Raw genomic sequence first — 25,501 nt, 5'->3', positions numbered from 1 at the left:
CACTCTCTTCCATGAGAGCCTGGAACAGTCCTCGGAAGATCTTGTTGCCTTGAGTGAGTCTGAAGGAGAGCAGCATGACATTGGAGGTGGAGACCAATGAGATCGGGGCTGACACTGATTCACAAAACCTTTAAAAAGAATGCATCAAAATGAAACTGATCATCTCAGTTTTTTTGTCAATTACTTTGTCTTCCAGTTTTTCCCTTGACAATCTGTTCTGGAGCATTTGAATGTGTTGCAAAACATCTACCATAAAATGTGTAGATGTTCTGGAATGATTTCCCCTAAAATCCTAAAAAAATCTTAAAAGTTATATATCCATAGGCATATAATAATAAAGCATTCTACTCTACCTGTACAGAATCATGCCTCTCATGGGAAGCAGAGAGTCATACACGGTGAGGGCATCATAGACGCAGTCACTAGGGTCAATGCGAAAGCTCTTCACAGTGAGACGGATGACAGAGCCTGGAGCACTTGTCAGTTTGATGTAGCAGCTCAAGCCTCCCCATGAGGAGAACACATTGAGGGGAATACTCACATCAGGAACACCTGCGTACAGCTTATCCACACACTGGGAGCCTGGACACACAGAGAGATGATAACCCATCATACACAGCACTGCAATAACACAGTACAAGGTTCTGTTAATAAAAATAGACATTCAAAAAGTCTTTGTTTGTGCAGGGTTTAGTAAGATTTAGAATTTAAGAATCACAATTTAAGTGTGAATTTTAATTGATCTGGCATACAGGATCTTGAACTGGAGTCGGTTTTCATGACTTTCATTAGTCCAATACAAGTTTTGAGACAAAACGTAATAAATACAATGTTAATAAACAAATTCACTTCCTCAAATGAATATTGTTTTTCTTTACTAATTATATATATATATATTTATTTTTTCCCTAAACATTCAAATCAATTAAAGTATTACATCTATTTAACTTTATATAACATTTATTTAAAAAATATACAAAAAATAAATATTGACATCCATTATTCCATTTGGAAAACTTGGATAAATCAGCATTATAAAAAAAATGTTTTTTTGTTTTTTTTACACCTGTTCCATGAAATGAAATTTAATTGAAGAAATATGTACATGTAACATTCAAAGGTTTGTGGTCAGTACGATTTTTTTTTGTTTCAAAAGAAAGTAATACTTCTCTTCAGTAAAAAAGAATGCATTCAATTGAGTTACAGTTTAGAACATTTACACTGTTACAAAATATTTCAAATAAATGCTGCTCTTTTGAACATTCATGAAAAAAAATCATGTAAAAAATTATCATAGTTTCCACAAAAATGTATTTTGTAATAATATTTCAAAATATTACTGCTTTTAGCACAATAGGCTTCTTTCAAAAACTATACTGACTGATATATAAAAATATACTGACCGACTCCTAACCTTTCAACGGTAGTGTATGTTAAATTTTTTTAAATTCAAATTGCAATTTTGCATTCTTTCTGCTACCTTAAATGTAAATTCAAGTCAAGTTCTGGAATAAACTAGAATAAAAAAAAAAGCAGTTCTGAATTGTGCACAACCTTAGTTTATCATGTTTATGTACTTATCAGTTTTGACTGACTCACCCACAGCTGTTGATGTGTAATCTGAGCGTAAAGCAACTGGGAAAACAAGAAAACAGAAATTGAAAATTAAAATATTGTTTGAAGCTGAAATTATTCACAAAAGGAATATGTGCACAAAATGTAACATAATGTAAAGTAGGTTAACGGTGGCAGAGAATACCATTAACAAGAATGGAGTCGATGTCCACAGGAAGGCCCTGCAGGAAGCCCACTGAAGACCGGTTCTTCAGACTCATGTGCACAGAGTCTTTGAGGATGGCACTCACACAGTCCTCACACACCGATGGAGTCTTCAGATGCGGCACCACGAAGATCATCCAGAAATGCACCAGTACACCACCTTGATTGTTATTACTGAAGATGTGAGGTCACAGATTACAGTGTGAGATCTCAAGTATTATTTACTGAAATAATATTTAAATATTATTACTGAAAATAAATAGTGACTTCATGTTGACTTTAAATGTGAACATCCAAATGAAAAATGTCAAAATAGCAAATTAAGAAGTGCAGACTTTCAATGGATACTTTATTGAAATCATAAACCTTCCAAATCTTCCTAGCAGAGTAATACTGGAGTGACTGTACCTCAGATCAGAGATGACGGTTTGTTTGTAGAGTCTGGACACTGATGATGTTCGGTATACGCTGGTTATCTTATTGGATTAAAATATTAAGGTGAGGGTTTTAATGGTTTTTAAGGCCTTTTATTCTTATGACATATTTATGCTGTGTCACTCACCACATGCTGAATGCGGTTTGCCATGGACACAAACTCACTGGAGTCAGCATGCCGGTACTCTGGTATAAACTCCACGTTGGCAACACGGAACATACCAGCAAAATACACACCACTGTTGCTCTCTCTCCGGACTACAAAACACAGAGTGCACATTTCAGTTAAACTGTGGACATCATTTTGAATACCCTTGTGAAAATACACTTTTAAACAGAGTGCTTATTACTGGAAAAACAATATTTTAAAAGAATAAGTGCTACTGCTAACTGAATGTAATGTTTTTGGACCCTTAAACCAAATTACATTTGTTTGAAAAATGATCAGACAAATGTACTGACAAGCAATGTTAAATTAAAATATACTTTAATGTTATTTCTACTGAAACTTGCATGTATTTTAATATGATGGATGGTAATGATGAATTTGAAATTAATACATTTTAAATATATTAACTTTAAAGGGATAGTTCACCCAAAAATGAAAATTCTGTCATTAATTACTCACCCTCGTGTCGTTTAAAACCCGGATGACCTCCGTTCATCTTCGGAACACAAATTATGATATTTTTGATGCATTCCGAGAGCTCTCTGACCCTCCCATAGACAGCAAGGGTCCTTACACGATCAAGGTCCAGAAACATAGCAAGGAGATCTGTAAAATAATCCATGTGACATCAGGGATTCAACCGTGATTTTACAAAGCTATAAGAATACTTTTTTTGCGCAAAAGAAAAAAAAAAAAACGACTTTATTAAACAATTCGTCTCCTCCGCATCACCCTGTAGCGCCATTTTGGAGAGTATCCACTGAACGCAAACAGCGTATGCTTTTCTGTGTCAGCTGCAGTACGCGGATATGCTGTTTACGTCGTTTACGGTTTGATTTGAACGAAAACAACGTATCCGCGTGGCGCAACTGACACAAAACAGCATACGCTGTTTGCGTTCAGTGGATACTCTTCAAAATGGCGCTAGGGTGACGCGGAGGAGACGAATTGTTGAATAAAGTCTTTTTTTTTTTTCTTCTTTTGCGCACAAAAAGTATATTCTACGAAGCTACGAGAATAATTTTTGTGCACAAAAGAGACAAAAAATAACGACTTTATTTAACAATTCGTCTCTGGATACTCTCCAAAATGGCGCTACAGGGTGACGAATTGTTGAATAAAGTCGTTATTTATTCAACAATAAAGTTTTTTTTTTTTTCTTTTGCGCACAAAAATTATTCTTGTAGCTTTGTAAAATCACAGTTGAACCCCTGATGTCACATGGATTATTTTACAGATCTCCTTGCTATGTTTCTGAGCCTTGATCGTGTAAGGATCCTTGCTGTATGAGAGGGTCAGAGAGCTCTCAGAATGCATAAAAAATATATTAATTTGTGTTCCGAAGATGAACGAAGGTCTTACAGGTTTAGAACGACATGAGGGTGAGTAATTAATGACAGAATTTTCATTTTTGGGTGAACTATCCCTTTAAATGCTTATCAGTAATGATAAATATTATTATAATTATTTACAATAATGAACAGTTAAAATTATAATTAAGTCAACATTAAAATAAGTATACTTATTTAATACATGACATATGATTATTAATACATAATGATTGAAAATGTACTTTAAATTAAAACACTTATTTTGACATCATTACAAAGCACACTTTTTAAAAGTGTATTAAGAAACAGTCATGAAAGTTTCTTTAAGAACACTTAAGTGGCCTTTTATTTCTTAACTATGATATTATCAAGTAGTTTATTTTAAAATATAAACTTTCAAAATTTGAAGCACACTACAAGTGCACATTCAGTACAATTAAGCACACTTCTTTTTCACAAGGGTATGAACAGCATATTCGTGTTTGTGTTTAGCTTACATATAAAAACCCACAGAAGTGACCACATTATCACCACAATGACAAACACCACCACTGTGATGAGGATGGCCAGATTCTGTAGATCCAGTATTGGGTTTTTCTTCTTTATCTTTTTTGCTCTTCTTCTGCGTCTGTTGTATCTTCTGCATAGTTTATTAAGAGTTGCGTCCACCGTAGCCACTTCCACGGATACATCAGCTACCTGAAACCACAGGTATGTATCACATTCTGATCTGATGTAACACTTGCACAAAAAAGCCATCTGCTGTTAATGGAGAATAAACAGTGTGATGACCTGGATTATGGTGATTTGCAAGAGTACTGTTATAACTTTCTGATAGTTTTATTACCCGACGCAACAGTCATAAAGATATCAAACATTATGCCACCAAAGCGCGGTTGTCATTTCAGGACTCAATGTCTTTCACTTTTCTTGAGTAAGACATCTATGTCGATGTATTTTTAAGGGTTCAAAAGAAAAATAAGTGGGAAATTAGTGGCTTCAGTTTTGGATTTAAGGTGTGTGTTGTGGCCTTATCACAAACAGGTATTATTGCAATGAATGAGTGGTTAGAGTTACATGGTAAAGTCACTCAGTAATTCTGAGAGAGATCCAACTGGGTTACAAAATCCACCTCACTATGAGCTCACAATGACCTAATGGGCAACTGCCTCAGTAATTCCCCTCACAATACATTATACAACCAATTACTGCAATCTTTATCTATCCAGCCTGATAGATGCATTTAGGCCAGGGTTTTCTAGAATATAATATGAACATTTTATGTCTAAACTACACTAGTCAACATTTGAAGTGGATCATAATAACCTCTATGACCTTTCCTGACCTGACCTTTCATCAAACTTGTCCTAAAACCTAAATCCAAAATGCGTTATTGTCTTAGGACAACTATGATTAACTTTTTTGATCCACTTCAAATGTTGACTACTATATTTTCATTTCATTTTTATTTAATGGGGTCATCCACTGGTGTCAACATGAACATTTAAAAAACAAAAAAATGCAATCAAATTATCCCATACTCAAATGTAAGGTTCACAACAACTTACAAAAGAGTGTGGTACTGTCATTTTTTATTAGCATGGTAACACTAGGGTATTTTTTGAAGAACCTTGCAATAGGTTACACTAATTAATTAGAGTGAACCCAAAGGACAAGAGTCTACAGTCTGCACTGGTCGGTTGTGTTTTGCGACCATCACCATGAGTGTTGCGTCCATTGTGGTTGTCCAGTCATACATTATTTACACGATGTCATCCCATCTCGTTCGCTGTATTTAATTTACAACGAGATAACATGGGTTAAAAGTCTTTCCAAGACTTACTATTTTTCAGACAACCGCGAATTGTTTTATTTGACATCAAGTAAATTTCATGTTCGCCTCCTCAAAATTTATTCGAAACTCAAAAATGTCAAGTTACATAGGGACCGTCTACGAAGTATAAACGATAAGGGTAGAAAAACGTGTAATGGCTCTGTCACAATTAATTAAGAAGAGCAAAGTTAAGATGTGCACACACGCAGATATATTTCTGTTTCATGCATTTTTTGTGTTTTCCTTTGTGTAAATTATTTGTGTACACTTTCAGTGACAGAGTCATTGAACATTTTTTGCGTTAGTCAGAGCCCACTTTACATACGGTCCCTATCTTTCGCCCCCTAGGAGGTATGGTGAGGGAAGTTAAAAATATATATATTATAATGATATGAAATGATAACGTTAGATTAACTTTTATGCAATTATGTATTATAAGAATCAAATTAAGTTTTTCAAGTCTATCTGACAAATGTCAAACAAAGGTCAAGCCTTTAACTTAATAGCCGTCTCTAAATTCATAATTTCAGCAGAGATCAAAATGCTTTACCCCTCACAGAAACGACCATGGTGACTGCAGTTTACGATAAAATAACGTAGTTACAGTTACTGTTATTATAATAAAAATATAATTTTAAAAATCACTGTGCAATCAAAAAACATGATACAATGTTTTTATACTTTTCTTCTTTATTGGAAGGATATCCCACACTAGTTTATATTGTGATTTCGCATTAACAACAAAAACTAAAGTGACTCGAGTTATTTTGTCGGAAACTATGGTTATCATAGTGATATTTAAGGGGTCCAGCAGCATTAATTACTCACACTTGTGGCGTCTTCTTGGGCCGCCTCATCCTCGCTCCCCTGCGCGCTTTCTTCTCGCGCTGTCTCCATGGCGTACAGTCATTCATTTGGACCGGCGATCTTAAATGCTCGGATCCAATGCGGCATTGTTAAAACGGTTTTCCCAAAAATACCTGTCTGCACTCTCAACGTGAACGCGAGCAGCGGAATGAAGGCAAACGACACGAGGCGGTTCGTTTCCACCGAACAGTGTAACTGTATCCAGGCAGGTGTGCAGACAGTGAGCCTTGTGTTCACTTATCCTATAGATGCATTCAGCTCCTTTGTACCATAGGGACAACCTTAACTTATATACTATATAAAAATCAATATTTTATGTATTTGAGCACTTGCAGGCACTGTACATTTGGTTCAAGTTTATTTACAGAATGATAAGTGTTAGTGTTTGAAGGCTCCAGCCTAGGGTAAAGCAATAAAATTATATAGACATGTAGCTAAAAAGCAGAATACAACTCTTTGTCATAAAAGACACATTTAGGTGAGGTGACAGATGGGAGAAACCTAATGGGAAGCAGCTTTTTTGACCATATCAGTAAAATATGACCAAAAAAAAAAAACTAACACTTTCCACACTAATTTGAGGCTAAATAATGAGCCTTTATACTGAGGGAGGCACATATGGTCATTTGTACACACATATGTATATAAATATACATATTCATGTGTATGCATTTGAATATGACATAAAAACAGAGTTGTAGTCCGGTAATATTTCATTATTTATGTATCTCATTAGCGTAATGTAAAAGCACTGAATGTTGTCTGAAGTATCTCTTTTTGTCATTTCCTGAAGAGGGCACTGCGTGCAAGTGAGTACAACAGGTGAGATGGTTTCTTCTTTGGCTCTGCTAAAGAGAAGACTTGCTGCTGGGGGATGTTGGTTGGCACAGTCACATGTCGCTGATGGAGAGGATGTAGCGGCTGATGGTGAGGAGGCACAGGATGATCAGAATAATTCATTTCTGGAAGCAAACAGACACAAAATCGTGGTATTAAAGTGTAATCTTAGTTAACCGTTTTTGGAAATCATTCAATTTCCAATGTATACGTATTGTCTAGATTGAAAATAGCTGCCTGGGGCCATGGACACGATGGTCACTGAATGAACAAAAACTAAAAGAAAAAACATTTTTGTGACAACCAACTGAAATAAAATAAAAATGTTCACAAATTTTGATATATGGTACATTATAAAACCTGAAACCTGTATGCTGTATGACCGGCCTGTAATAAAGATGAAAATGCCTTTAGAAATCAATTATACTTAACAGCTTTCTAATCTTAATTTAACACCGAAAATTAACATTAAACATTAACATTGAAAATGTTTAATTATATCAGCTCATTATCTTTGGAAACCCTAAATATTAAAACTAAAATAAAATCTAAAGAAAACTAAAACAACAAAACAAACAAACCTAAAATGAAAAACTAACAATAACTAAACTAAATTGAGAAGACAAATTAAAATTAAAATACAATAAAAAAAAAAAAGTACCACCAAAGAGATTTTTTTATCTTTAAAAAATAAATAAAATTAAAACTTAATGAAAAACTGAAACTTGACTAAAATAAATTTTCATGAGTCCAAAACCGACTAAACTAAAATTGTCCAAAATTTTAATTGTAGTTTTTGAAATATGGTTTATCTCATCTTTATTGAACCTGAAAATATCTCTAGACAACATTTTTAAATAAATCTTATAAATCTAAAATAAAAACCTCAAAATTAAAAACTAAAAATGAAACTAGAAAATTAAATAAAACTAACAATGATAGAATAAGAACTCAAATAAATGGAAAAATAATAATAATAGAAATAAATACTAAATTAAAAATTAAATTCTCTGCTAACTCTGCTTTGACCTCAAGTTCCAACAAGACAACAAAAATACATACTCTTCATATTTCCTTGTTTAGTTTTCCTGGCGTTTTGAACTGCTTGCTTCCTCTGGGCCTCAGTAATCTCTATCCCTGAAAAGCAATGAAAATAATGAACTTTATTATTTGAATTCATGGCATGAACATTTCATACCAGAAGAGAACACATATTCCTTCAGCTGTGAGACTCACCCATCTCTTGGTCTTCCTGTACTCGTCTGCGCTCTCGAGCAAACGCTTGCAGCCATCGCTGCTTGTCCTGGCTCTTTTTGCAGCACAGCACACACAGCACATTCAGGTTCTCTGCATGCCGTAGGAGAAACGCGTTCTTCAGGAGGCCCAGCTCAGCGTGCCGTCCATCAGGCAGGTCGATTGGCTCGAGTAGGTCAGTGTCCATACGGCCACGGTAGTGTAGCAGGTCTCGCCGCAGGACGTCTTTCTTACAGAACACCAGCTGGTGGTCAAACAGGAAGTAGCTGCGTTGCTGCGTCTTACCGGGCCGCACTATCCGCGTTAACTCGCCGGAGTGGATGAGCTCGGAGCTTCGCGTTAACACATCTTCACCCTAAAGGAAATTTTTTTTTTCCATCATTTTTGCAAGATTTGAAACCTGAAATTGTTGTTCTGTAGTACACAAAGCCTCATCTAGCCCTGTGAATGACCCAGCGCATTAACAAATAAGTAATCTAATAAAGAGATCAACATGGTATCCAATTAATATCTTATTGCATTAGACATGCACACGTCTGCGAATTAATCAAATTTCTTGATACGAAAACTTCAGAGAGGCTGTGGCTGCTTCCTGAAATTTTCTGAAAAAATGTTTAATGCTGAAAACAGTGGAAATATGTGGAAATATTACTGACCGCCCAGTGCAGGATGGCCACCTGCCAGTGAGCAATGGTGTCGATGCTCTCAAGTCGTCTTTTCCTTTCATTTATCAGACTTGCAACATTCTTCATTGCTTTATGTGCAGCACACACCCCTGCGTAGTCACTGAGGAGAAAAACATTACATTATTACGATCTTTTTGATAATAATAATTAAAAAAAAAAAATATATATATATATATATACTTTTTTTTTAAAGGAATTAATACTTTTATTCAGCAAGGACACATTGAATTAATCAAAAGTGACAAAAACATGTTACAAAAGATTTCTGTAAATGCTGTTCTTCTGAACTTTCTATTCAGTAAAGAATCCTGAAAAGTATCATGTTTCCACAAAACTATTAAGCAGCACAATTGTTTTCAACATTGATAATAATAAAAAATGTTTCTTAAGCCCTTAATCATGATAATGTGACTCAAGACTGGAGTAATGGCTGCTTAAAATTCAACTTTGCATCATAAGAATAAATGAGATTTTTAAAAAATATATTAAGTTAGAAAACAGTTATTTTAAACTTTAATCAAATTTCAGGATATTATTGTTTTTACTACTAATTGTCATAAAATATTGCTTTAATGTGTTATATGTACCAAAGCTAACTGCTAAACCTCATTGGCATTTCTCATGTAAATTTCTCAATTCTTAATTATGAAAATTCCCCTAATACCATGGAAATCACATACAAATTATATACAATTGTAATCGTTCATTTATTAGCTTCATATTTTGTTTGTAGAAATGTTTCTCTGGGTTTGTTGTGTACATAACTGAACAGGGAAGTGTAATGGATGTTTGTGATCAGAATTCAGTGGATGATTCTGTCTAAAGAAACAAAGTAAACATATGTAAAGATATCAGTATTTCTCCAAATATGCACACTTTTAAAAACGCCCTAATTTACGCTATTTAGTGACGCTTGCACGTGACTGCCTGCCTGAGTTTTGTCGACAGCCCAGCCAAAGGCAGCACAAAATTTGACGGAGGCAGCCACCTCATAATTCTCTATGCAGGAATTGTACCAACTCCAAACTTTTGAATAGTGTATGTAAGAAAATAAGCTACCTGTGGTCTTTGGGTGTGTATTTCAAAAGCTCTCCCAGCTGAAGAGGGTATTTACAAATCTTCTGTACAGGTGTGAGTAGGAAGCCAGCAATGGAGATGTCGATCATCTGCTGTAAGAGACGGCAGGCTTCGAAGAAGTGTTTATATCTGCCTTGTTTCATCAACCGTTGTAATTCAGCACACGCCACTGGATGTGTGTTACAGTATTCAGAGTATATGGAGAAACCGTCCTCCTGAGAGGGAGAAAAAGATATAAAGGAATATGAGCAAATTGTGAGGAAAACATTAATTTCACTGGTTCTTGTCGGTGTAAAGGTACCTGTTGTAGGAAGCAGGAGCCAATCTCACTGAGATGAGGGTTTTCGGGGTTGTATTTCTTTTCTAGGTCCTTCAGAAACTTTCTCTGGAACCTGTAGATGTCCTCAATGTTGCTGAAGATTGTCTTTAGCTGTGCATCAGTAAACATGCCAGGGTGCTTCCTACACTGACGGATATATCCCTACAACAACAAATCATTTTGGATTGAAACAACAAATTTAAAATTTTTGCATTTAGATATTTTTGCATTGCTTTGGAAAGTTTTCCTTCACTGAAAATTATTTTTATGCATTTGACCAGCAGAGGTCATCAATGAAACTGCTGGATAAACACAATCTGATGGATAAACTAATAAATTTGAGCTAAGGAATATTTACCATTTTTTCTTAACTCTTGTTTTGATACGATTTCTGAATGTGAAGACGCTTTTTAAACAAACTTGGAGTAAAATACAGCTATTTATTTCCACTGGACTCCACTTTCATAAATAAAAATGCAAAGTGGTGAAGTCCCATGATCACACTTTAGCATACTGCTGTTTTGGATATATTCACCATTGCATGAATATCTAAAACACCATTTATTTTCAAATACCTAAAATAATGACATTAATCATCATTATCACTATCATAATACACAACACAGAGTATATAACTAGCATTTGAAAGTTTTTGAGAGAGGGCTATGCTCTTCAAGACTGCATTTGATCACTATACAGTAAAAACAGTAATCAGGGGTTAAAGCAAAAAAAATCCTGAGCCTGAACTTTTTTCCGGGGGCGGGGGGAGGGGATGGGGGACTGGCAATTTAACATTTTAAAGGATACTATGGCAAAGTTATTGCTTTCCTTATTCAAACTGATTTTTTTTTTCATGAATTCTTCAGGTTGACCTGAAGAATGAAAGCTATATCATACAATTGGAAAATTATGAGCTATATCACCGCTTATCGACACTAGGGGTGTGACAATACATTTAGCTCACGAGATGAGACAAAATACAGATACTTGGTTCACTAGAACGAGACAATATTTTAATACTATTTTTAAGAAATTTTCAATAAAATATTTGTCTTCCGTACTCAGCTGCAATTCCAGGTTTTCAAACAGAGATGGCGACAAAGAGGCAAAACGTACGGACTGCAGCTTTAATTAAGTACATTATGTATTATAACAAATACCTGAAGAGGGCGCCAACGGCCTGGTGACGTTTCACTTAACAGTACGATTAAACGATGTTTAAATCCATTCAATTATAATATTTGGTCACATGCAAACTCAGAAACTTTTATTTTGAAATCGCGATGTACAATAAATGGCATATTTAGAAATATGATGTATTCTCCTGTGTTGGCAAAGGATTATAAATGAATTACGTTACAAATCTATTGAGAAAATGCACAGTTTTCCCAGATGAACATTAAGCAATTCAAATTCACAGCATATACAGAGGAAGAGTTTAGCCCCTTTCACACATACAGTCTTTACTGGTAAATTAACGGTAAGTAGGGATGTAACGATTCACTCAACTCACAATTCGATTCACGATTTTTTTTTTAACAAAATGAGATTTAAGACAAATTATAAATGTGTCCTTTTATTATTGCTTGGACAAAATACTGAACGTTTCTTTGTGAAATTGAAATATAACACTATAATAATATACTAATATAGCACTTGTGAATTTTGATTGCTTCTATTGTCCTCATTTGTTAGTCGCTTTGGATAAAAGCGTCTGCTAAATGACAAAATTTAAATATAATGTAAATGTAAATAACAAAACTAAATTGAAATTTTAAAACGAGCCCCAAATTAAATAAATAACACAAATAAAATAAATCTCTTCATATAAACAAAATAAGTCTTTGTCTGTGCTCTTTACATTTAAAATTAAAGGCAACCAAATTACATTACATTACAAATTACATTGTAAAACCATATAATTGTACATTAAAATTGTAAAAAATTTTAAGCAAAAACAGAATGGTTTGACTTCAGTTTTGTGAAAATATTCATTCAAAAAATGAGAGAATCAGTCTCTGACAGCAGGTGGCGCTTAATGCGTTTCCTTGGTTTCCGCTGTAAACAAAGCAGCGCTGCACTTATGAACTTTAATATGCATTATACAGAGGCAAGAGGAAAAGAAAAAATCCCGGTAAATTCATTCTGGCAATCATATCCTTCTTATGGAGATGACGTGATTACTCTGAGCCGTTTACAAAGCTCCGTTGCTTTTTAATTCGTTTTTCTATGTAAATATGAGCTAGATGGACATCTTTGAACATTGCGCCTCACAGCTCTTTCAACGTGTCACGCTTTTCCATTCATCAGGGCTGCGACTCTGCAGTTAGATACTATTATGCGCGTCTCGTGTTTATAAGAGCAAAATATTCCGACTGGCTAGTAATGTTAGTTTGGTTGAGAGTGAAAGCTGTGCTCCTCTCATACCATTGGTAGGTGAACTCATGGACTCGAAAGTGATATCAACAAGTTTTTTTTTTTTTAAATGTAGGATAATTTTTTTCCGCAGCCAAACGCTGCACGCCGGAGCCCTAAGTAATACTGTGAAATATTATAAATATTGAAAATAACAGTTTCTTTTTTATTATTTTAATCTATATTTAAAATGTAATTGATTCCTGTGTTGGCAAAGCTGAATTTTCAGCATCACTACTCCAGTCTTCAGTGTCACATTTCAGAAATCTTTCTAATATGCTGATTTGCTGCTCAAGAAACTTTCTTATTATTATCAATGTTGAAAACAGTTGTGCTGTTTAATATTTTTGTGGAAAACATGATGCATTACTTTCTCTAATGGATAGAAAGTTAAAAAAGAACAGCATTTATTTAAAAGAGAAAACTTTTGTAACAGAAAAAAAAGTACAAATAATCGGACCTAAACTTTTGAACGGTATTGTATAATGCAGTATGCTAGTATTCCTGTATTCCACTAGTGTGGAGTTATAGATCACTGAACTACTCTTGAGCACTACATCTATTCTGAGAGATAACGTTATCTTGAAAGAAGGCAAGTGTGTTTCAATCTTGATCTCATATTTAAAATGACGTTTAAAATGGCATAGGAGATTGAATACCATTCAGGCTAAATTAAAGATACGGGTTCTTTTATAATAGAGAACATACACAGACCACAGAACAAACAGATTAAACTAAAGCAAATGTGAAACGACTGGGATGGAGGCTCACCTCACAGATATCTTTGAGATGTTTGATGTAAACGCGCTCTGTGTCCATGATCTCTTTGACCACATTGGCTCTCATCTGCTGTCTGTGCTCTGAGTTTTGTTTGTGAGCATCTGGTGGGACGGATTCCTCTGCATCCGGTGGGATTTCTACACTATCACTGCTTGAATCCTCCTGATTCACCCGAACCTTGACAACAACATATCATTACATTAATTCCAGAGGATCAACCGTGAGGCACAATTTTAAGACAACAATCAATTGTGATTGAGACAACTGGATAATCCACTTCTACAGGAAGTCTTGATCATATCACCTAAAGCCTCTTTGTGTCTGATTGACTCATCTTGTTGGAGTTGGATTGACAATGGGATGCATTAATGTACAGCTCAAAACAATAAAAAGCATCATTCCGTACACCCGCATTTCTTCCAAACCGGTCAATCAGCACATGCAACCGTGATGACACATCTAGCATTTCCTCTTGGGTCACCCGGTGCAACCGCACAGGATGTGTTACTATGTTCAAGTGTTACTTTCAAGCTGTGTGGCTTTTGTTTCACATTCATTACTCCAAGAAGGTCATAGTGCAACTCACTCGCACAAAGCTAGAGGGAAACCAGGCCTTGCGGTCGCCCACCGCCCCCCACCACCAGTCCTGCTCCTGAACATCCAGAACACGGATCACATCCCCGGCTTTGAAGGCCAGCTCCTGCTCTTCCATTGTGACATGGTCCCACAGAGCCTCTGCATACACGGCATGTCCCGACTGTATGTACTGGAGAAAGAGAGAGATTGTAGTCAGGCCAAACATATTGAGGCTAAAGGTCAGACATGATAAGAGCATGATAAGTACGGAATGACAACATGCACACGAAGTGTGACGATCCCACACAAGTACATATGCAAACACTAGAACAACTCCACATAAACACATGATTGAACAGATAAGATAAACAGTGAAATATGACCTGTACTGTATAGCACAGCACAGCCCATAAGTGTAAACAACAGTAAAAAAAGATTAAACACGTGTAAATGTACTAAAAGTAGATTTCATATAACATTAAAAGTGCACAAAGTAACTTTTACCACTGTAAAAGAGTTTTACCCCTACTGTAAAAGCTGAGAAAATGAATAGTATATTTCTTAAATGTTTACATTAATGTTCACATGTTGAATTCCAGTCATATCTAAAAAAAAATGCAATCAAATAAAAATCTAAATAGTCAGTATACAAAAAAACAGTGAAATATGACCTGTACTGTATAGCACAGCACAGCCCATAAGTGTAAACAACAGTAAAAAAAGATTAAACACGTGTAAATGTACTAAAAGTAGATTTCATATAACATTAAAAGTGCACAAAGTAACTTTTACCACTGTAAAAGAGTTTTACCCCTACTGTAAAAGCTGAGAAAATGAATAGTATATTTCTTAAATGTTTACATTAATGTTCACATGTTGAATTCCAGTCATATCTAAAAAAAAAATGCAATCAAATAAAAATCTAAATACAGTCAGTATACAAAAATGAAAATATCTAATATTTAAATTAATTTATAAACATACACATTTGTATTTATACATTGTACTTATACTTATTAATTTTAAACTGTATGCATAAACTGTATAAATTATATTACAATAATTTACAATATAATTAAAATTTTAACTAATAATAATAAATTACAATTAATAACACTATTACATCATTTTAATAAATTATAATATTACAATTAATAATTATTACTAAACAATAATACATTAATAATATATAAAAAAAAAAATTGTAAACCTGATTGAGCGTGAAAAGTTCGACTTCTGGTTGTAGATATGGTGTTCCTTCAGTCAGTTCTTCAAAGCTGCCGTCCTCCTCACTCACACTATCATCAAGCATTGGATCAGAGCTGCCATCTATAATATGACCGCATTGAATGAAGTTAGAAATTATGCCATAAAGAATCAATATTCCCTCTCCATCAAAATCTCAGCATTGAGGCTCTCATGTTTGTAGGTCAAGTGCACACACTCACGCATATTAACAAAAACAGGCTTACCGCTGAGCACTCTGCGTCCTTTGCGCCGCCCCATCCTATCCAGTCCGATAGGTGTGCTTTGGGAGAAGACGCAAGGTCTCAGACGGGCAGATACAGCCCGGTATGGAGGCACTCTATGAGAGGGCACTGGAGGACGGGATGTCGGCTGAAACAAAGCATGACAGATTAGACTTTAATCGGCAGCCTTAAAAGGAGCCCACTGTCCAGCAGGCCTTATGTTCAGAGTTCAGTGACTGTACAGAGCAGGACAGTGACCTATGATTAGATAACACTGCAATTTCAGCTCATCCGCTTGGCCAAGTACATAACATTACAACCATAACATTGAATTTCTTGCTGAATCTCACAAAGAAATGTGTAGATTAGATTTGCCAGAAAAAAAAGAAATAAATTAATAATAATAAAATTATTATTATTATTACTATTGTTATACAATAATAAAAACCATCAGCAAAAACTTAAATACTACCATGATATGATGTATAAAAACAATTTATACATTTGCAGATCCATTAAAATAATAGAACCATATAATTGTACATTAAAATGTTGTAATAAAATGTAAAAGTCATGTTTTTTTTTTAATGTTTTTACAAAACATAGTTTGAGATCAAACACTGCAGCACTGCTGTGGACTCCCTGTTGAAGACCACTATATTACAGTAGTGAAAATAAGAATTTTTTTTAAGAAAAAGAAAAAAGAAGTCCTAAAAACAGGCTTAATTTTCTCAGACATTTTTTTTTACAGGTTTCGTTAGATTCACCATTTAACAGATCAGTCAAATAATGCATCAAGGAAATGACTGTCTGATGCAGCATTTCTTCAAAATAACACATGGATCACATTGTTACTTAAGAACAAAAGTAGTTCAAATCAGGGTCTAAAAATTTCTTCCAGACCTGAACTGACATTTTAAACCCATAATGCTACACCCCAAGGGAGAGACCTAATGGGACCATATTAGTGTTTAGATCCTACAACTTCTGGGATACTTCTACAGTTACCGTGTAAATAATTTTCAACGCTGCTGAACACTGTATGAAATACACTAACTGCATTGTATATAGCTAGACTTAGTACTTTACATATTACCTGAGAATACTTAATGTACATATTCACACAAGTTATATTGATAAGAAAGCATCTGTTCACAAAATAAATGGCAATGTAAGCAGATTTAAAAGTTCAGAACAGTGGGCAGAACAAATGCTTATGACACATAAATAGCTGTTGTACTCAAAAGAACATGGGTTTGAATCAGGCCTATATCATGGATAATGCTTTAAGTGTTTTTTTTGAACACCACACATAAAATGTGCCAACTACTTGATGGTTATTGTACCAGACACTTTAGCTAATCAGAAATACCAGCCTCAATCAATGCATAACCAATGGAAGACTGGGAAAAGTGTTTGGCAAACCTGCTCTGAAATATTTGATTTGATTTTGCTAATGGTGCAGATATTTAACAACAAAACAAAATTTAGAAGAAAAAAATGGCCTTACAGAAGGCAAGCTTTCAGTGTCGTCCTTCTGCTCAGCAGTTGGGGATGAATACAGATCCACTCCTCCAATAACAGAGATGGGACGTCTCTTTCTGCTCTCTGTTTGAGTGCACACATGACCATTCTCTGGTCTGTGGCTCTCTGTGTAGCTGCCATTGCTATTGTAGTCCTTTTGGGAAGTGTAGTCCATAGTCTCGGACTCCCTGTCCTCCTCTGGGATGCAGTACTTTGAGCTGGCCAGCTGGCCATAGTCAGACACTGGCCGGGGTCTGGAGCGACCTGCCCTTTTCCTGGGCACTACAGAAGAGGAAGAGTCACTGGCAAAGGGTGGAGAGATTGGTGTTGTTGGAGTTACCAGGGGGGATTGTGAGGAACAGGTGTTTGTGACAGGTGAAGCAGCAGCAGCTGAGATCTCATCACTTTTGAGAAACGCTTTTGTGATATCTGATGAAGCCTAAAGAGTCAAAAGTCAAATGTCATCAGTTTATGCTTTAAGACCTGCAACATCAAATAAATGATTTAAACATTTTTCCACAGACATTAATGCGGTCAAGACCCAATGAGTACATAATACAAAAACTATAGCAAACCCTAGAGTGATTATAGTTCATCATTAGTGATGAATAATGATTAATTAAATAAAATAAGTAGTGTTGTCAAAAGATTAAAAGTGATTAATCACATCCAAAGTAAAAGTTTTTGTTTACATAATAAATATACACAGTACACACACATATATTATGTATATATAAATACACACACATACAGTATATATTTTGAAAATATTTACATGAACATTTAAATTCATATAATTTATATTATATATAAATATATTTAATATATAAACATTTTTTTTTTTTTAATTTATACATGCATGTTTGTGTATTTATATATACATAAATATACACGGTACACACATATTATGTTAAAAAAACTTCTTTTGGATGCGATTGATCATGATTAATTGTTTTGACAGCACTAAAAATAATGCAAATGATTAACATTTCAGATAAATATCAAAGCAAGGCAAACTTGTTCACATCAATCATTGCTAAATAATAAATTAAGAACTATTAACTAATAGTTCCGAAATGTACTTTCCCAAAAAAAACATTTAATCTTCTTCACAACTAAAACTAATACATTTCATTTGTAGGCATACATAATGGTTTTATTATTAGTTTTTAACATTATTTTTATGAATCAGATACATGAATAGATGAATACATGAATCAGAAAAATATACTTCTATTTTTTCAATTTTAAGTTAAATGAGTCTTCGCAAAAAAAAAAAAGCTATTTACTTAAATGTATTCTTTTCTTAAATTTGCAATAATTGCTGAAATTTATAGCACTATAAATGAAATCATAGGCATACTTTTGTTGCAAAATAACAAATATGGTGTAAATCATTACTGATTTTTATTCTTACAATTTTGACAAATGGGGCAAGTGATAGTGGCAGAAATTCAGAAAGCCAGTTTTTAGTGATAAATAAAACTGATTTTTAAAGCAGTAATGTTTGACAAAAAAGAAATAAGCAGATTGAACGGAGGTCTGTCTATACAAAATGGTAATGTCAGTCTGCAATATATCCACCATGTAAAAAATACACAAAAATAGATATCTTACCTCAAGATCATCAGTCTCCCTCTCTTCAGTCCATAAACACTGAAAAGGCACACAATAAATAAGCACCATATTGAAGACGGTACACAACACATATATGCAAATACATCTATGCACACACGCGCAAACACAAATAGACAAGCAAAACAAAGTTTGACCGGGATCGCTCTAGCTTGTCTACTTCTTTCCGTTACATTCCCCTGACCTATTGGAGTCAATATGCACTTAGTTTGATTACTGGACTTGGGCCTTTGGGTTGATCTTCTGGGGAGGAGACACTGTCCTTGCTGATACGTGTCCAGTCTCAGGTCTAGAAGCTGTGTTTAAGCAATCCCGCTAATCATAAACATTAGCTAATCATTCATTCTTCCTGCTGTGTGCCTCACAGCTGAGCAGCCCATGTGACACTGACGCAATATACCACTCCAGAAGAACGACTGTGAAATGAGATGTCATTCATCCAATAAAAAAAAAAAACAGTTGTCTTGTTAGAGGGAGTGATCAACCAATCAAGCCAGAGCAATGAAAAGCATTGGTTTGTCCTGATCGACTACAAAATGATATCAGATCGAGGCTGTCACCCGTGTGAGGAACATATGACGCAAAGCATTAAAGTTCATGCTTCAACAAAAATCTGTGTCTACTGTAATTTATGACTTCCTATGTTAAGGTCAAGGTCATCCAATGAACTAGACTGTTCCAGTTATTAAGTGTTTAGAATTAGATTACCATGTCCTCTTTGACTTTATGGCAATCGCTGATGTGACGTACAATCTGACAGCTGTCTTGTACTTTTTTAGAGATTTCACATTTGGTCGGAAAGAAAAGTGCTTGTTTAGTCTTGCTGCTTATTATCAGCAAGACTCATTCAAACAACAACAACAGTTAATCAATACCGTCTCGACGAGGAAAAACAAGTTACGTATGAAATCTTGCCAAGCAAATATAAACACAAATTGTAACATAAGCAGCACACACTACAATTTGTCAGTTTTGTGCAAGTAATGTTTGACTCTGAAACACATTTTGGGCCACAAACTGCATGTCTTCCAAGTAATGTTCTGGATTCAACACAACACCAGCATTTATAGCATAATGTCCCACAGAAAATAACTCTCAATAATAGTAAAATAGTAGAAATAGTAGCTACAGTATGGTAAAAATAAAGAATGAATGAATAAATAAATAAAAAGTTATTTAATTGTACCATAAAGTTGTCTAAACCATCTTTTTGTTGTGGGGTCTAGTCATTCTAGAAAGATGAACTTTGAAGATCTCTATGTAAAATTAACTGGGTTTTACCATTTTACCTGGTCCTGACATGAGTGAAAATAGACAATTTTACACAGAAAAGACTGGTAAATAATTTTCATGCATGCTAAACATTTTTAGCTTTTACATGCACTTTAAAAGTTTGATTCAAGTCTAAAGCAATCATTTGTCTTCCTAAAATGTCATGTAATCGCTTTTGTCTGACAGATATTGTACTAGTTTGAACAAAAAAATTGTAGCTTGGTTTCGTACAGCATGTACATACCTAGCCCTGACTACAATTACCCATAACGATTTGACACACAGTGTGTATTTAATCATTAAAATATTCTGTTGCACATTGTGTCTTCTTGGACAAAGCATGATTACGCAAAAATTAATTGTAGTTTGATTACAACTGTGAATGTAAATGTGCATGCTGTGCTTTTGCATATTGAGGACCATTATTTTTTTCTGTGGTAACTGTCATTACGCCACAAATGTTGTCTTGAAAATTTGACAATATGGACTCATTAGGATTGTCTTACCTCCAAGTTGACATTAACACCATTGACTGTCTGCTTTTGACTGGGGCTTGAGCACTGCTTGGGCATGTGAGAGTAGTGGTTATTTATTCCATTTTGATGGCACTCCATAGGTTCACAGTATTTTTCCAGTGGGGCTTCTGAAGGGAAATCTGTTGAGGACACAGCCACCTGAACATAGTCACTTATTAGGGCTGTTGTTTTGCTGGGAGGCTCCAGAGAGTCATCTAGAGTGGAACTAAAGACAGCGGGGCAGGAGGGTGCGGGGTGTAAAATTGGGGTGTGTTGGTGAGTGTTGGCCTGCTGGACTTTACTGGGTATGGGTGAAGGCCTCTGCTGGCGCCCACTCATTGGTACACATGGGGTTCTGCGGGAGTAGTCATCATGTAGCTGACTGAGAGGTGACAGAGGTTTTCTGGAGACGGGGCCTGGTGTGATTTTACGCTTGACCGACAGGTCGGTTAAACTACCGACAAGCGTTTGCAAATGTCCACGTGTCCTCATGGGGCTTTGACGTCGACCTGAACCATGTTCCTGCAAGTCAACCAATGAAGAACTGTTGGTCCTCTGAAGGAATATAGTACTGGGGCATTCCGGGTTCTGTGGCTCAGCTTTGCGTCTAAAATGACTTTTGAACACATGGAGATTATCTGCACTCTTGCTTAGTCTTTTGAGACCCTTGACATTTTCTTGAGTCTCAAGGTTCTTGCAAGGTACGACGGACTCCACAGTGCTGCTGGGGTCAGGCTCACTGTTAGACGGGCTCTCTGTCTTGACTATGTCAAGCAATGAGATCCGTCCTGCCCCATAAGCCTTGCGGATACTCTGAGAGAAATGGGAATTCCTCTGAAACCCACTCAAATTCTCCTCACAATCATCTTCATCCAAAACTGAAGACGTCTTTCCAGTTTGAGCTGTTCCATTTGACACTTTGTCAGTTTCCTGGATTTGATTGGTCGCAACCTCTCGTTTGGTTACTAAGAAACTACCACCATCCTCAAACATCGAGGATGGATTTCTCTCCTGACCTGCTGCCATCCCATTGCTCCGGCTCTGGATTCCTTGGAGCACAGAAGTCCGCAGTTTTTTGAAAGAACCCATGACACGGAAACTAGCCAATCCAGACCAAGCCTGTGGTGTGACAGGTGGTCCTCTGAGCGGAGCACTGTGCTCACATTTTGTCTGGGTGGAAAACAGACGTACAGCCCTGGAGGCATACAGCTTGGCCTGGCCATCAGCAATCACAGGAACAGTCTGGGCCTGAGAATTCAGTCTGTTAATCTGGTTCTCTTCATAGCAAGGCTTGGACAGGACTGGCTGCATATGGACCGTACAACCAGACCTCAGACTTGGATTCAACAGCTGCTCCTCTGTGAAAGGGTCACCCTGTGGATCATTGTTGTGAGAGGAGCCCTGTGGGTCCGATGAAGGTGCCTGCAGAACCAGATTGAAGAAAGTTTAATCTTGATGAACAAGCTGACAAATCAGCATCAAGTCTTGGAACAAAGAACACAAACCATGTGATGTGGAGTGAGACAATAAATTACCTATTTGTTTTGTCTGGGGAAGATTTTAACTTCACACTTCAATGAAACAATACAACACCAGTGTGATAAACAGAACCTTGATAAGTCACATGATGAAAGAACTTTCAACTATATCCTTATATTACCTGTTTGATTACTTGACCTATGCAATACTAAAACTCAGCACAGGTGAAGCAAATCAAAGTGTTCTTATCCACCCACAAGTGTAAATCAAGCTTCAAAGTTCCACTTATGGATGAATAATGCCTTTATCTGGCAAATTGGAGGGTGTCAGTAAGTAGCATGAGAGCTTTGCTCACGAGTAGGTTACACGAAGTGCTGTAAAATTTCCTGTAAACGATTTAAGCTATGCCTTTTTGTTAAGAAAGTGAGGCCCCTCTACACCAGGGTGTGGACATTGTTGCCTGGTGCGATGTTCGCTATGATTAAAGGCTTTTGTGAGCATGACTAAGCAATGAAAACCTCTAATCCATTGTGATTAATGCAATAAATTGCCCAAGGTTTGGAGTGAGGAGAGAGGGGTCCACTTTAGGAGGTTGAGCTGCTTTAACCCATTTTTTACCAAGTAAGAATGAACAGATGTACGATATGCTGACAATCATAAATAAGTCACATCAATTTTAATATCGATATTTGCTCATAAAAGCCCCCAAATGAAAGAAATTGTGTCAATTGCTGAGATTAAATGTGATCCAGTCTTCTTACCCCACTGAGATGTTTCTCAAATCTCTTGACTTTTTCATGTTGTATCAAAGATTTGGACCTTTGACATTATATAGTTTATAACCACTTCATTGTTCTGAGTCAACCAACTGTCAAGTAATATACAATGGCCCTAAAAATTCTTAAGACACTTAAGCAAAATTTAAAAAAAGGTTAGATATTAATATAATAACAACTTAAAAATTAACACATTATGTAATATCAAAGCAAATGTTAATGTCACAAATGAGCTACACCCTTTCTAATAAACAAAACATTAAATTCATTTTCAACCAACAAGTATTATGTTTTTAATCAGCTGGTGTTAAGGTGATTTAAGTGGATGTGTGAAGTTAGTTTCCTTCAAGTTCACAGTTCATCACATTAACTATGGAAATATTTCTTGATTAACCATCAGAATTACTTTTTAATCTTCGTTTTATCTTTATTCTACCATTTAAAATATAAATGATTTTTTTAAACATGCATTATATATTGATTGATTGTTTCTGCCATCTTTCTTTACAATAAATGCCACTTGGTTTAAGAGTTTGTTATCTAATGCAAACATTCATATATTAAGTGTGGCTTGAGTGTTCAAACACTTCCTGGGACCACTGTATATAAATTAACCACATGTACCTTTTGACCTCTTGTCTTGCTGTGTGAGCATTGGTTGATTCTTGCTCAGTTTTCAACTCAAATGCTGATCTCTATCACATCAAGTCCTGCTACCCATAAACACTCAGCTCCATCGAGGCATGAGGAAGAAGCTGCCACCTGACCTTTGTGTTTAACTAGAACTTTAAAAGAATGCAATTAACTCAACTTCCAAGCCACTCCTCAGTCTACTCACATGTCCAACGTCTCTGTGTTTAAAGCTGAACTTCTCTCCTACTCTTCCTCCTGTTTATCGTCACTGTTGCCGAGTAAGAATTAATTAAAAGCCCAAACAACCTCTGTGCAGCTACCAGCTGGAATCAGGCTCAAACTAAACTCCCTAAACAAGTACTCAGACAAACATAAACACGAGCATGCCACTAATACACCCAAACACACCTACAACTAATATGTAGTGATGCACACATACTAAACACTGACATGACATTCTTAAAGCCAAGCACACCTTTATGATGCATACAGACAGCAGTCAAAAACTACTTTACTCATTTTCCAGCTCCAGATGGAGGAGGATAAAGAATTTATGCTTCTTGATAAACACAACTTCCTTGTGCCAGAAAAAAAAATACTTACGTAAGGGTTAACACAAGGAAGAACACTCACAGAGGCATTAAACATAGGGCTCCATGATTAATCAAAATAAAATGTTAAAAAAATTATTGCGATATGGCTTAGATATGACAACAAAAGAGAGGTTTTAATGGCTCCCTACAGTTTCCTACCATAACAAATGAGCAAAATGAAGTAATTAAGACACATAAATAAACCTTTTGTAATTTTACAGTGTAAAGCATCTTTTTTTCTTAGTCCTTTTTTATTTTACAGTGAAATATTACAATTATAATATTTCTTATTTTGCATAATACTTATTTATTTTTTTGGTTTAATATTTTTAGTATTAATAATAATAATAATTTTATTAAATACAATCACAAGCCCTACAAACAATCACAGCGAACCTGGAGCTTTAAAACAAACAAACAAACAAACTTTTAAAAGAAAAATCATAGTTCTTAAAGGGACAGGTTCACTCAAAAAAAATGTTAATTTAGTCAACATCATGTCGTTCCAAACCTGTATGACCTTCTAAGGAAAAACAAAAGAACATTTTCTGAAAAATGTTTCAGTGTTCATTGTATGAACAGAAAAAGATCTCCTTCTGTGCTGCACAGAAAGAAAAAAGTTACACTGGTTTGGAACGACATGATGAAATCTGCAACAACTAATCGATGAAATCGATTATGAAAATCATCGACAACGATTCTCATTATCGATTAGTTGGGTCTGCCCACAGTGCACGTCCAACTTCAGCCAGTCGCGTCCAATTACAGCACTGAATTACGCATTTTTACGGACAAAATGCATCTAAAAATAGTGGAGGAAACAGAATGAGTTGCTGCGGGAGAGTTACGTGATCCAAGCTGCCCAAAACATGAGAATTCTTTATTTTAAGCTTTAAGCTAATGCATTAGCGTAATGGCTTGCCCTGGCGCTTTGGCAGATGATGCGTGTGCGTCCTCAGCACAAAAAACTTTCAGTTTACGGTCATATCCTTATGTATAAATGTCACAAATTCACGCGAGCATTTCCATTTTTGCATAAAGGTCCGTCCTGACAGTCTGTGTTAAAGGGTTAGTTCACCCAAAAATGAAAATTCTGTCATTAATTACTCACCCTCGTGTTATTCCAAACCAGTAAGACCTTCGTTCATCTTCGGAACACAATTTAAGATATTTTTGATGAATTCTGAGGGCTCTCTGACCCTCCCATAGACAGCAAGGTAACTACCACATTCAAGGTCCAGAAAAG

General features: G+C 35.6%; 2 protein-coding genes across 4 annotated transcripts in view; both read right to left on the bottom strand.

Annotated features, from left to right (window-relative positions):
* tmprss7 (transmembrane serine protease 7) overlaps window positions 1–6,690 on the bottom strand; it is a 14,442-nt gene extending 7,752 nt beyond the window's left edge. Inside the window, exons 1-8 of the mRNA XM_016441178.1 lie at window positions 6,377–6,690; window positions 4,212–4,413; window positions 2,342–2,472; window positions 2,188–2,255; window positions 1,760–1,953; window positions 1,600–1,635; window positions 354–582; window positions 4–128 (exon numbers count right to left, since the gene is read on the bottom strand). Coding sequence (XP_016296664.1) covers window positions 4–128; window positions 354–582; window positions 1,600–1,635; window positions 1,760–1,953; window positions 2,188–2,255; window positions 2,342–2,472; window positions 4,212–4,413; window positions 6,377–6,445 — 1,054 coding nt within the window. The 5' untranslated portion in view covers window positions 6,446–6,690. The remainder of the gene's footprint in view (window positions 1–3; window positions 129–353; window positions 583–1,599; window positions 1,636–1,759; window positions 1,954–2,187; window positions 2,256–2,341; window positions 2,473–4,211; window positions 4,414–6,376) is intronic.
* A 104-nt stretch (window positions 6,691–6,794) lies between these two features.
* Window positions 6,795–25,501, bottom strand: part of LOC107654202 (spermatogenesis-associated protein 13-like) — a 27,169-nt gene continuing 8,462 nt past the window's right edge. The window contains exons 2-14 of one of the 3 annotated variants that reach the window (XM_016441174.1): window positions 20,766–22,196; window positions 18,970–19,008; window positions 17,339–17,791; window positions 15,832–15,976; window positions 15,570–15,688; window positions 14,370–14,549; window positions 13,775–13,960; window positions 10,571–10,750; window positions 10,252–10,484; window positions 9,163–9,292; window positions 8,489–8,861; window positions 8,315–8,389; window positions 6,795–7,377 (exon numbers count right to left, since the gene is read on the bottom strand). In XM_016441174.1, the coding sequence (XP_016296660.1) occupies window positions 7,196–7,377; window positions 8,315–8,389; window positions 8,489–8,861; window positions 9,163–9,292; window positions 10,252–10,484; window positions 10,571–10,750; window positions 13,775–13,960; window positions 14,370–14,549; window positions 15,570–15,688; window positions 15,832–15,976; window positions 17,339–17,791; window positions 18,970–19,008; window positions 20,766–22,196 (3,726 nt within the window). In that variant the 3' untranslated portion in view covers window positions 6,795–7,195. Of the gene's footprint in view, window positions 7,378–8,314; window positions 8,390–8,488; window positions 8,862–9,162; window positions 9,293–10,251; window positions 10,485–10,570; window positions 10,751–13,774; window positions 13,961–14,369; window positions 14,550–15,569; window positions 15,689–15,831; window positions 15,977–17,338; window positions 17,792–18,969; window positions 19,009–19,204; window positions 19,268–20,765; window positions 22,197–25,501 lie in introns of those variants that run through there. The other 2 variants (XM_016441176.1, XM_016441175.1) reach the window with 2 other exon arrangements.

The sequence above is a fragment of the Sinocyclocheilus anshuiensis genome, unplaced genomic scaffold (assembly GCF_001515605.1).
Source record: "Sinocyclocheilus anshuiensis isolate Anshui unplaced genomic scaffold, SAMN03320099.WGS_v1.1 scaffold655, whole genome shotgun sequence".
NCBI lineage: Eukaryota > Metazoa > Chordata > Actinopteri > Cypriniformes > Cyprinidae > Sinocyclocheilus > Sinocyclocheilus anshuiensis.
Note: the sequence above shows the minus strand (reverse complement) of the source record. Positions and strands in the feature narration are given on the sequence as shown.